This window comes from Pipra filicauda, unplaced genomic scaffold (genome assembly GCF_003945595.2).
Source record: "Pipra filicauda isolate LSUMZ 115617 unplaced genomic scaffold, ASM394559v2 scaffold91_size2508729_pilon, whole genome shotgun sequence".
NCBI classification, from domain to species: domain Eukaryota; kingdom Metazoa; phylum Chordata; class Aves; order Passeriformes; family Pipridae; genus Pipra; species Pipra filicauda.
In genome coordinates, this window is record NW_024105109.1 from 743,899 (window position 1) to 756,721 (window position 12,823).

The 12,823-nt window shown below is 37.5% G+C and overlaps 1 protein-coding gene across 1 annotated transcript in view; it reads right to left on the bottom strand.

Annotated features, from left to right (window-relative positions):
• OSBPL10 (oxysterol binding protein like 10) overlaps nt 1–12,823 on the bottom strand; it is a 114,548-nt gene that overhangs the window by 31,110 nt on the left and 70,615 nt on the right. The window contains exon 6 of the mRNA XM_027733403.2: nt 10,190–10,344. Coding sequence (XP_027589204.2) covers nt 10,190–10,344 — 155 coding nt within the window. The remainder of the gene's footprint in view (nt 1–10,189; nt 10,345–12,823) is intronic.

Here is a 12,823-nt window from a genome sequence, read left to right on the forward strand (position 1 = left end):
ACTCAGGTCATTGCTTGAGCCCTGGCCTCCATCTTACTGAGTATTTCATAGGAGCTGTTTCCTCTACTGCCTTTGTCAGTAGCTTTTGCTTTAATTGCTGGGAAAAATTTTGCCACAGTATTAACATGAAAAATGCCTACCACCCCAAAGGGGAACTCACCCCTCCTCAAACCCCAAAACACAGCCATAGTGACACTTCTCCTAGCATTCAGTCGTTACAGCTTAGATACAAAAATGATGAACCAAAATCAGAGTTAACTTTTAAAACATCAAAGCAAATACAAGGAGGTGACAATCAAATGAAAAGGATTTTACAATTAAAAAGTGAACACACTATAACTTACACACAACAAAGCTATGGCAAGCAAAATTATTGCTTTTTTTTTTGTCATCTACATACAGAACCAATTGGCAAGACAGCTACTTTCTCCTTCAGACAACTGGATGAAGGAAAAATGGCGTAATAGGAAGATTTTCTACTTACCTTAAACTATGCACACCAAGAGAAATAATCCAGGCATATCTATCTGGATAGACAAGAGACTGCTGCATCTGAGTTCGGGTTCTGACAGTGTGGGGTCAAAGCTTTTATGTAATCCTAGAAACATCATTCAGCACTGATAGGTCAAACCAGATATTATTTGGCAGAAAAAGCTTACACCAGGAAAGAATGTCTACAGAGTGCCCAGAAATTAATTTCTTACTAAAGCTGTTATTTATGTTTGGTAATTCAGGTCTCTAGAGAAAATAAAATTTTTCAAGCTAGGACTATCAAAGATTAAAACATCCCCTTTTTTGGTGTGTGTATGGATAATTTGTATATGTTTTGTGGTTTGTGGCTTGTTTCTTTTTCATTGAATATGCTAAACACACTTGATGTTCAGAAAATCTCTTCAACTGGGGACAAGTGCAAGGATCAAAGTGTGGCAATGTGAGCAATCTGTCTATCACACAACATTAATTGGATACAACGTGTAATAGCAGAGACATCTACTGAACCAAGAAATACCTACCCCTCCTTAGGAGACAATTCCATCACTGCAAAGCAATCAAGCAAAGTAGAAACACATCTTGATACCAATACTGTGTAAATATAGACAGGCTGACATACAGACAATGCAAGCAAAGAAAATGATCACAAAACCTGTACCTTAGGTGACAAATAGGTCTGCAATCTTCTTCTTTCTCAACAAAAACAATCTGCCAGGCATCTGGAGGCAAGCACATTATCTAGATGCTCACCACTTAGAGAGCTCTACTAATGCCTTTTTGTTCATGTTTGGCAGTAGTATCTCTGGGAATAGACGTCTTTTCATCATTAAAGAGCAAGCCCAGAAAGCTTCCTTTTCCTACACTGCAGATGTGTTTTACTCTGACCTGTGACCACGTTTAGCAATAACATAACAATAAAGCAGTGATGAGGACCAGATAACATAAGAGATTTCAAAAGAAAAAGGGTTGGTTTCTTGTTTAAAGAATAGGAACAAATGCATGTAACATGAAACAAAGAGCATATCTGTTTACGTTGCAGATAGCCTGTGCAAGGCTATTCAGAAAAAATATTTGAAATTAACCATGAAAGTAATTATGTTTAAAAATAAAGAATCAATCAGTGACTAGATATCCTGTTAAACAGAGATCTTCTTTGGGTTACCTACAGCATTGTAATCCTGTTATGTTTGTTGGACAACTTTTTCCCTACATGTCCATCTCTTCTTCATAAAACAATTCCTCTTGCCAAAAATCAATTTTCATAAACCTAACATAGTTAGTTCTGAAAATAGGCTGAAAAGCAGCTAATTCCCAAGCACAGACTCCACAGGAAAAGATTAGGTACCAAGGACTAGTCCACACATCCTGTGAGCACCTTTCATAAAATGAGGGCTACTGAAATACAGCACTGTTTAATCTGAATTCTAAAACACAAGAGGACTCTGCAGTGTTGCATAAATTCAGTAAGAACAAGGAATAAACATATTTTATCATCAGAAAGGAACAGTAACATGAGAATATAAAAAAAAGTGCAAAGAGAAAAGCCCCACGGACTTGTCCTAAATTGAAGCAAAAAAACCTTGCAGACTAGCATAAATCACCACTGTAAGATACTTAGTATCACATCATAAACAATTTTAACAAAACCTATTCCTAATGCACTGCAATTACCAGTAAAGAAAAATTTCCTGAAAGATATTCAGTTTTATTTTGAGAATCAAATTTTTTAGAAGCAAGATGGCTATAAATACAGCATCTGACACTATCCAAAATAAGTCACTCAGAATGTACAATCTTACAAACTACACAGTGTAGCAGGACAGGTTCCAGTCACTGGTCAGGAAGTACTTCAGAGACTACAAGAGGTCTGAAAGTCGCATGCTTATAACTTCTGGGGAGCCAAAGACAAAAGACTGCACTGAGCTGCAGGTTCGTGAGGGGACTAATGTGGGGGAAAGGATGGTAGAAGGTTACACTCTTTAGGCATCCCCCTGTATTAAAAGGCATCCTCTCTAGAGTGAGATCCTTAGGGAGAAATCTGAAGAACTAGGTTCTTCAGGCCTCATATTCCCACGAAGGGAAAGACAAACACTTCTTGGAAAGGGACCCAGAAGGTAGGTCTCTTTTAGTCACTCACCAGACAGTACAGCACACTGAGAAGGAAAGGTATCCTACTCAAACAGACCTTTGCTCCCATTGACAAAATCCCTAGAGAAACTGTAACAGTTTCTGCAGGGAGTTTGCGGGACCTCCACTGTTGGAGATGTTCAAGATTTGACTGAACATGATCCTGAGCAAGCTGACCTGATTAGCTCTGCTTTGGGCACAGTGTGGAGGTGCAGGACCTCCAGAGGTCCCTTCCGACCCAGAGTATTCTGTGATTCCATTATGATTTTGCTTGCAAAGTCCAGTAACTGAAAAGTTAGGAAGTAACAAAGCTGAAGGCATTCAGCCAGCTGTAATTCTCTTTTATGTAGCTTTGTATGCCAGCTAAGCAAATTTATGGCAGAAAACTACTGCCACATTAGTCAATAATATACCATTCACGTATGCAAAGAGGGCACAAAAAGATGGACAACTACAAATTTAACCTTTACAATCGTCTGGTCTTGCAATACTAATCTATATGTAAATCCAGTTCTCACAGTGCTATTTCTTGTATGCAATATCACATGTCAGCATATTTATAAGAGGACAGGAATGGTAAAGACATGTTAATACAAGCACTATTAACAATCTTTCCTAAAGACAACACATTTATTAAACTACCCTGACTCTTTCTACAATTTCTTGTCTCATCCACGATACACACTGCTGCAACACAACAAAATTTAAAAAAAGCAGGCTCAAGTCTTCCCAAAGAAAACCAGATCATTACAAATCATACCAAGAGAAGATTTAATGCATATATGAAACAAATTGAACTTAGAATTCTGATTGTCATCTTTTATACAGCTAACCTCAAGGCCAGCGGAACTCTGCTTGAAAAGCTTCTAAGAACCATTTTCAGTCTGATGAATTGCTTGGTCCATCTCAGACTGTGAAGACAACTGTGCAGACTCCCTACACTACAATGTAGAAGAGTCTTGCCTCTTTTCATCTTCTCCTTCCAACTCCTAACTCTGAAACAAAGTTCTGTAACTAAATCCTTTTATCCCAGCTGTCTCCACACTTGCAGTTTTTCAAATATGAAAATCCCTAGAATACATCAACACAAGCTGAAAAACATATTTTTTTTTCTAGCAAGACCAGATGGAACAGCTGAGGCCAGCTTGGATGATGCTTCACTAAGAAAGATAAAGCAATGCCAACCTGAGATAAACACTCGCTGTAGAAGAGTTTCAAGCCCAACTTACTGACAGTCTTAATGAGATGGGTAAGCTTACTAATGGGCAGAATTGCCAAACTCACACATAGAAAAATATATTAAGAAATAAAACTAAGAGCACAAGGCAAATCAACTGGCACAGAACAAATCGGCACACAATCCTGAAATAAAATTAACCTTGGCTTCAGATTCCTTTTGCAGGGGGTACAGGTTTTATAATGAACAGAGCAAGTAACTGATCCATTTTAACTTAATTTTTAAGCCTTACTGCAAGGGTTCCCAAGTTCTTTATATTCCAATGATTAGTTTTCACTGACTTTCACTAGTAATTATGTAATGCCACATGAATCAGAGCCTCATGTTTATTCAAATTAGATGCAATTTTATATTAAAGCTTCATATTTTTATTTTACATAGAATATTACTCTCAATTATATAGATAGCAGCTGGAAAACATGCATTTTGGAGGTGGGAGTGACTCAACAATATGCAGTGGCTTTGGCTGGAGGCAAATTTTCATTTATTATTTGCATAAACAGTTTTACTAGAGGATTGTTTGCTGACACAGTAGCTATTCTAGAAAGCTAGCAAAAAAAATAAAATCAACATTAGCTAGATTATCTTAGTCATTGTCAGGGCTGCTGTAGCAGGCTTAGGGTCATTTAATTCTACTTTTAGTGTAATTGTACATTTAATCCTTAAATATACGTTTCCTTGATTATCCTTAAATATACCTTCAGTTGATTACCTCAGATTTCATTTTTTAGATGGTCTGCGTAGTGAATGGATTAACTGGTACCATCTCTGCCTAGAGATTAATTTAGCTATCTAAGTCATTACAGGCCATTCACTGTGCTCTTCGGCCCAAAAAACACTTAATCATGCAGAAGACAAAAACCAGAGCACATGCAGAAATCCTGTAATGTCCGTACTAAACAGTGAAAAGGGACTCTCTGTAATACTGCAAATGTTACTTTCCCATCCTGATCTGTTCTCTTTCCTATACTGCATTTGTGGCTAGCACTGTATGTTCAGGGCTAAGCTCATCTCACAACATCAATTACACATATTTATGGCAAGTACAAAAAGGAACTAGGAAACACTAGGAACAAATGGGCAAGACAGAAATCAATAGAGAATTAAATAAATAAATACTGAATTAGAAATAATTTCTTTTATCTAGCTTAGTTTCTAAAATTACAGGAGCATTTTTTAAATCATTTTTTTAGCATCTCTAACACATTCTGTAACAGCTATGAAGTCCAAAAGTCTGAACTCATATTAGGATATATACTAACTTACAGATAAAATACAAATAACAGCTTGAAAGAAAGTATCACCTGAAAAAATGGAACAAACCCACAAACTTTTAACATTAACAACTTAACAGTTCAGCACCTCCTTTAAATAGCACAGTTCCCTCTTACAGTTGAAAATATCAAGGTTCAGACCAACTAGGGCACCAAAATATCTTTAATAACCTGGACTTGACTGCCCTTGCAATCACTATCACAATTAAAACCTGGTTTAGCAGTTAGATAATCAGAGCTAAAGGCTCCTACAGAGCTAAAACTTCAATCCTATTAAAAAGACACTTTGATACGGAGCATGCATACAGCTGCTCAGGCACACAAGCAAGGGAAAGTTTGGAAAGCAGAGAGACTACACAGATACCAGATCCACAGGACAGAAAGAATCAGCTGGCATGGCATTTTAAGGCATAAAAATCACATGAAAAGAGCTATATCGCAGGTGAAGCTACAGCACTATTTTTTAAAATAATTCTTAACTAAACTTTTAGATACAAAGAAAACGATTCCTTCCCTTTCAGACCCCACATAAGAACAGCCTGATACCCATTTATATTTAGCTGTCAGGGGAAGCATTTGGCCTGAAGCTATATTTTGTCAGCTCAGAGTGGGAATTCTGACACCTAAAATGGTAATTAGTTGAACTGGAACAGTAGCTCACACAGGGAAGTGATTTACACCTTTATTCTACTTTGGCACTGAGTTTATTACAACTGAATTTACTATGAGATTCAAACTAATCCATTTCAGCATTTCTTGAAAGGAATTTCAAAAGTATTAACCCTTAAATGAAGGAAGCAGGGTCTCGTTTATGGCAGACCAGACACAGACCAAGTTCGCATCACAGCTCTGAAGAGTGTACTCTGACATATTCCACAGCAGATTTGTCCTGCTCTGCTTTAAGGGAAAATCCTAAAAAATACCTTGAAATTATAATTACAGCTTATACCATAAAATCTGAAGTGGTTCACTACGGGATGCCCAGAAGCATTTTATATTGATTCACATCAGATGGAGAATGGTTCTGTTCAACTCAGCCCTTATCCCTGCTTCCTTTCACCTGCTCTTTCAGGTGGAGAGAAAAAAAAAAAAAAAGGAACTAAAACTCAGAAGGCTTATAAAAATTTTTTTTTAAAGTATGGAAAATAAAAGACAAAAGTGCTTGATCTGGTTATTCACTGTCAGGGTTATTTCTTTCAGTGAGGATAACAGCCTTTAACCTCATGCTGTCCTATATCACAGCCCTAAAAGAAAACTGATCTGGGAAAATGAAGCAGCAACATCAAGAAAGTACATGGTAAAATAGGCAAGGAACACATAAGAAAATAATTTCTGCCACAAAATCTTTTATTTTCTAATCTAGTTTAAGCAATATCTCTAATGACATCCCTGCATTTGGAAGCAAGAAACAACCTAAATAACCAAAGCAAGTAAACACCAACATATTATGTAAAGAGAATAGTCTTTAGCTGCTATCTTACGTCACCAGGGAAGAAATTCTGCATTCCTGAAACCCTAACAGTGCGACAGACCAGAAGGCAAGGTTTTACTTTAGTTACCTACAGCACCAAAACTCAACTCCAGAACTCACCACATCTCTCAAGAATGCTTGAGTATTCAAAGAAAGTTGCATTAGATGAACCTTCTTATTTCAGAGAAGAATTGCAAAGATCTACACTTCTTCATAAACATACAAAAACCATGGCAGAAAACAAGTCATGGGTTTGTTAACGACGCCGCTTAACACACAGCTGCAAAGTGTCTGAATGTTGTGCTGAGAACTGGCACAGTTACCACCAACCACACTCAGCCATTTGGTCATGCTGCCAGGAAACTGCTGCCTCTGGCAGCTGGCTATGCAGGAGAGGTTCCTCAGCAGTCACCCACAAGCCCCCAGCTTTGCCCCAACGCAACATCTCTCTTTTCTTTTTAAAATCACTGCTGATCCACATAACTAAAATTATCTTTTACTTATAAATAACATTCCTTAATGTAAACAGCCAAGCCTATTGCTCCTCAAGGGTACCATTTAATGGCCTTTTCTATTTCAGACTGCAGGTCAGTTCACAATTTGTTTGGTCTGTACATCTACTATATTGCACAGAGAGTTCGCCAAAAGGCTCTTTCCCATTCCTTTGGGGTATAGCTTCTGACTAAGAGGTTATATCACAAAAAGTACAGATTTTTTAAAATAAAAATCTAGGCCCACTCAAAGAAGATACTTTAATAGCACTGATACAGGAACTACCACTCTCTTCTCATAACTTCTGTAAAAGCAAGGCTCATTTGTTTCAGCAGGTACATTTTGAAGGTTGAGCCCCATTAATACACCACCAGCTTCTACAAGAAATAGGATTATCTAGTGCCTAGTTGGTTGGGTTTTTTTAAAGGAAATCATTAAGAGAAATAAACTTCATTTGAGTGTATTCCTTTCTTCTCCTACATTTAAAAAAGCTACCAGATAAAAAAGAAATAGGAGCCTTCAATGTCAAAAAAATGTCAACCAAGAACATCTAGAAGCATTTTCTCATTCTCTGCTGATGTCACCACTGTTACTTACAACAAAGTATTGGGACTACAAAATAAGCATAGTCAGTGCTTTTATACCTTTGAAAATGAACTAGCTACTCAGTGCCAGGACACACAACAGGCCACAATATATTTAAAAACATGATTAAATCATGCACACAGAATTGCTAGAGTGTGTCAAGTCAAACGCCTTTGACAACTTTGGGGATATCAGACATCATCTCCTGGGTGACTACCTGGCTCAGGTAGCATCCTTAGCAGGGTAACAGTTAAGTTTCTCAAAAAAAAATTTCTCCTCTTGAAAACCTGTTCTCTCACTCTCTTTTCTCTAATCGCAGCAACAAGAAGCTCCAGCTACCTGTTCAGCTCGGACAGCTGGGCAAAACCTACAGCACTCTAGGAAAACTTCACGTCCTCTCCCAGAAAAGGATCTGAGGTGTAGCCTCTTTAAGAGGGCATGACAACTTGCTTGATCTGAACATGAGTATAAAAACACAAAAGTTCCAATTTGTGTTAGATGCAACTGTTCCCATCTTCCATAATACTGCTTTTGTGCTTCAGCCTTCCAACAGGGCACTGGTATCTTGATAAAAATGATCAAAACTGAAAAATGTATCATTTAAAAAAGCACTTCAAATTCTGAGCCAATGGTATCAAACTCGGACATCATCACACACACAGAGACTCGGTGTAAGGGAAGATGCAGATCTGGAAAGAGCTTCCAGGAATGAATCCCAATGTAGGTCACTTTCTTCAAGCTAAACCAAATTTCTGCTTAATAAATTGTAGTTCTATATAACAAAAACTACATGCCTGAGTTCAGCTGCTTCTTGTTGCTCCACCAATCCACAAACTTCCACTTACTGCTTCTACCAAAAACACCATCTTGAGCTGAGCTTTTTGTAACTTAAAAATCTTACTCTCTTTCTCCCCCTACCCTCCCTTTTTCTTCTTTTTTAAGGGCTAGTGTCCCAAAGCTTCTAAATGCAGGCTGCTGATTTCAAGAAGATTGTCCACAAAGCACTGAGGATTCTGAACTACAGTATGCTACACTTCCTTGCTTATCAATCTCTTCAAGGGTACTCCCTTTCTCAGTAAATCATGAGTTCCACAAGCAAAGCAGTACCCAAGCCACACACACAACTCAGTGTCTTTTATCAGCAAGTGAAGGGGAGGAGATTGGACTTTAAAAAACAATGGTAATTTAAAACAAGTCATAAATGCAACTGCAAAAATGATATCTTGACACAAGTTACATCAGCTGCTCCTCTTCATGTTCTTGCTGCAAAGCCCATGCCCCTACATCTCATTTGGCTTTATTGGGTGATCAAGACCAAAAAAAAAAAAAAAGAAACAAATTTCAATGGGTCAGTAACTCCCAAAACAACACTCTTAAATAGCCCTTGTCTTAAAAACACACTATAAGAACTACAGTTGGCTTATCTGAAAAAGAAATTAAACAACTTCCTAATTAAAATCAATTACAGGTAACTTATACATTATGATTAACACACAGTAGGAGTAACAGAATTTGAAATTACTTTCTAAGGAAGAGGACCACAGTAACATGTAATAGTAAAAAAAGACAAATCTAGTTTATCATCCTTGAATTTTTTTGAGCTATATTCAACTCACAATACTACAAAGGAACTGGAAAAACAGCTTTATTGATGCTCTCAGTCATTACAGATTTTATTAAAGGTCATATAATTTAACTTAAGCCATTCCAATTGCCAAGGGCATTCAGTAGTAGAAAAGGGTTTCCTCAGCTCTTTCAAAAACTTTTTCACAGTTCTCCAGGTCTCATGTGCTCCAGGCTCCCTATAATCTGTAGGGTCTCAGAGTGAAGTGTTTTCCTGGTGGGTAGCACTGGTAACCGAAGCTGAAGACATTTGTCATGGTGAGAGATTTTCAGTGCATGAGATGTCTGATATGCAGCTGTGAGTCTCCTCAAAGAGTCGAAGCTTCAGAACTGCCCTTTACCAAGTAAACGCCACAAAAGCACAAATCAACTGGCTGGTGCAGGATGATGTGGGCAAGTTCTGCCCATAATCACTTAATAGGAAAAGGTATCAGGAAATAATACAGCTTTTCAACTCAAAGAATCTCTATACTCAAGAGATGCCCAAGAGCAACATGGAAGAACAAGTAGTAAGCAAATGTCATGGTCCTAGTGCCTCCTGTCTATCTCAAAGCAGGATGAAAAGCAAACAGCTTTTTTTGTCACCAGTAGAAAGAAATGCGTCCCGACAGTCTGTTGATTGCTTTTAGAACTAGGAAAGAGGCTGTGCACTTGTCAAAGTTCACTGACCTAAGTACCTCAGAGAAGCAAAAGCACAGAGTAATGTCGTCAAATAGCGTATTTCAAGTTTTTAGAGTGCACTTTTGCATGAAACTTCTCATTTTCACAATTAATTTCAAACAAGGAGGATAGTACAAAGACAAAAGTACAATAATTAATGATAAAAGTATGCACCATTATACATGGTTTCCACCTAACTAATGACCCACAGAGACCAAGCATGCTTACCTCTGTATTTGGTTGTAGCGCCTGTCCGTCCTGGGATGCAGATGGTACTATTGCCCATGTAATGTTGGCACTAGCAGATGATAAGGAGCTGAGGGCACCATTTTTCAGTTGCTCTTGGGAGTGTGACTTGGGCCCAGGCCATCCCAGGATACCTTCTGAAGCAGAAAATAGGTGTCAGCTTACAAGAGACAGATTACAGATTTCTTCCATTCACATAATCATTCTACTAATCTAAATGAACTGTTACCTCTTCTCTGCTTCCAGGCACAGTTTTACTTTAGTAACAAAAAATCATGTACTTACCGAACTAGCTTAAGGAATTTCTCAAATAATAACCCTGCATTTGGAAGCAAGAAACACTCTAAATAACCAAAGTAAGCATCTTATAGGCCAACTTAAGTGTGATTTTTTTTTTTTTTAAGTCAATTAATGTTACTCCTCCCACCAGGAGGAGTAACCCTTACGTATAATTCTATCTTGCAAGCCTTGGTAATTAAGCAAGTATTCTCTACCCACTATTGTCATAGGTATGAAGTTATCCAAGTAAACCCTCCATTTTTTTCTGCCTGAAATCAGAGTTTTAAGCCTAGCAGCTGTATTTTAGTTCTGTCTGTACTATTAAAAGCTTTTTCTAGATTAAGTATTAAAGTGCTTCAGTGGTCCCAAGACGAAGAGATCTCACTAGAAAGATACACATTAAATATGAATCAAACAGAACTTGACATCAGAACAACCCTTATTTCTGGGGGCACTTGATTTCCTGGATGGATCTGTATTTAAGGATGCCATGAAAGAAAGGAGAATCAGCTAAGGCAACTGTGCAGTTGTTCCTCCGTTACTGCTCTAAAACACAGGATCAACAGTCAAATCAGTAGCCCTCAGCACAGGACTTAAATTTCAGCTATTAATTACATGCTGCTATAAAATGCAGAGATACGGACCAAAAAAAAAACTGCAGCTCTTCAGTCATTACCATAATTTGTATAGGAATATACAATTAGTGCCGCAGGGAGGATCTCCTCTCATCAATGACAAGTTTTCAAGATGACGCAAAGCAACGCTAAGTACATTAAAGAACATGGAATTTCTCTTCTCCATATCACCAGGGTTACCAGAGATTGCCTCCTAATTAAAGTAAATGGTTTGATCTGGTGAGGCAATGCCGTGTAGTATTACATTAACACTTCCATTATTAAAAAACGGGCCATGAATCCTATAGCTGAACTCTTGGCAAATTCTAAAGATAAAACACTTACAGAACACTCCTCTCATCTAAAATGGCACTAAGTTATGATGACATGACAAAACTTCAGCTCTACTTGCTTAGCATGCTTTTATGGCACCGTCTTTTGCTGAAGAAAGCATGAAGAAAGCATAAGCAAATAGTTAAGTATAAAATGATTTTCAAAGATCTAATTAATCAACAGGGAAAAAAATCCATCTTTTTTTCTTTTTTTTTTAAATGTATATTTCATACAATTACAAAAATTTCCCCTTGCCAAAAGAAGAACATCTCTGTGGCTCTGCTGTCAGGAGACATTAGCCATGTGAGAGAAAATTACAGTATCAAAACAAAAGGTCATTTTCTTGGATTGGCTCTACTTATTGGTCTACACATGAGGAAGTTAACACCTGCCCTCATCCCAAAGGCAGAAGTTAAATCAATGCTTGATGTTGGTATACACAGCAAGGAATGAAGACCACAGTAGTCATAGTATTCTCAGAAGTCATTGCTTCTAAGGTCTTGAGTAGTTTGCTGCTAGGAACAAAGGATAAACCCAGATCCCTCAAAACAAGCTATGATTGAGAGGATAATCTGAAGGTTGTTTTGGCAGATTCAAAATGGGCTCTCACTGCATGGGAGGAAGGAAGTTTTCCATCAGTTTTTAAATTTTTTTTTTAATCTAATTTATGTAAATAAGCACAATAAAAAGCTCCCATTTGAATAACTACCTTGCTTTGGGGAAAATTTTTAAGTGTGAACATTTACTTCATCATCACTTACATGTTTCTAAAGACACTATACTAGTTTTCCTCTTCAGTACAAACACATTGTAAAAAGACCAATTCCTTCATCTTTCTCTGCACATTTTAGAGTATCTTAGATACACAGAAACTGTTAAAACTAGGCAAGGATGTTTTTCTTCCTGTCCCAAGGGCAATGCTGCCCTCACAAAACAAGAAATCTTGTCAGACTAATCAATTGTTAAGCAGATCTAAAAAACGCATTATGACCTAGCCAATAGGATGCCAGGAGTTAAAGTCCAAAGGATAATAGAACACGTGTTCCCTCAACACCTCTGCATATCTGAAAAATTGTTTTGTTAAACTGTCTGCCTGGAACATGACTACACTGCAGAAGAGAAATATGCAGTAAAAGGTATTAGTCATAGACCACAGAAATCTAAATAAACAAAAAGTCATCTCTCTGAACAAGTTGATAAAATTCATGCCTAGTTTCAGAGGCCCATCAAGGAACCTTTGATGATCTTTAATCTACAAATCTTACTCCAAGATGTCACCACGGGAGGTGCCATATACCTACTATAGCAGCCTACTTTTCAGGCAAAAGCAATGTATGAGAGAACTCATCAGAAATAATCTTAAAATCAACTAAGACTAGAAAACGATCTC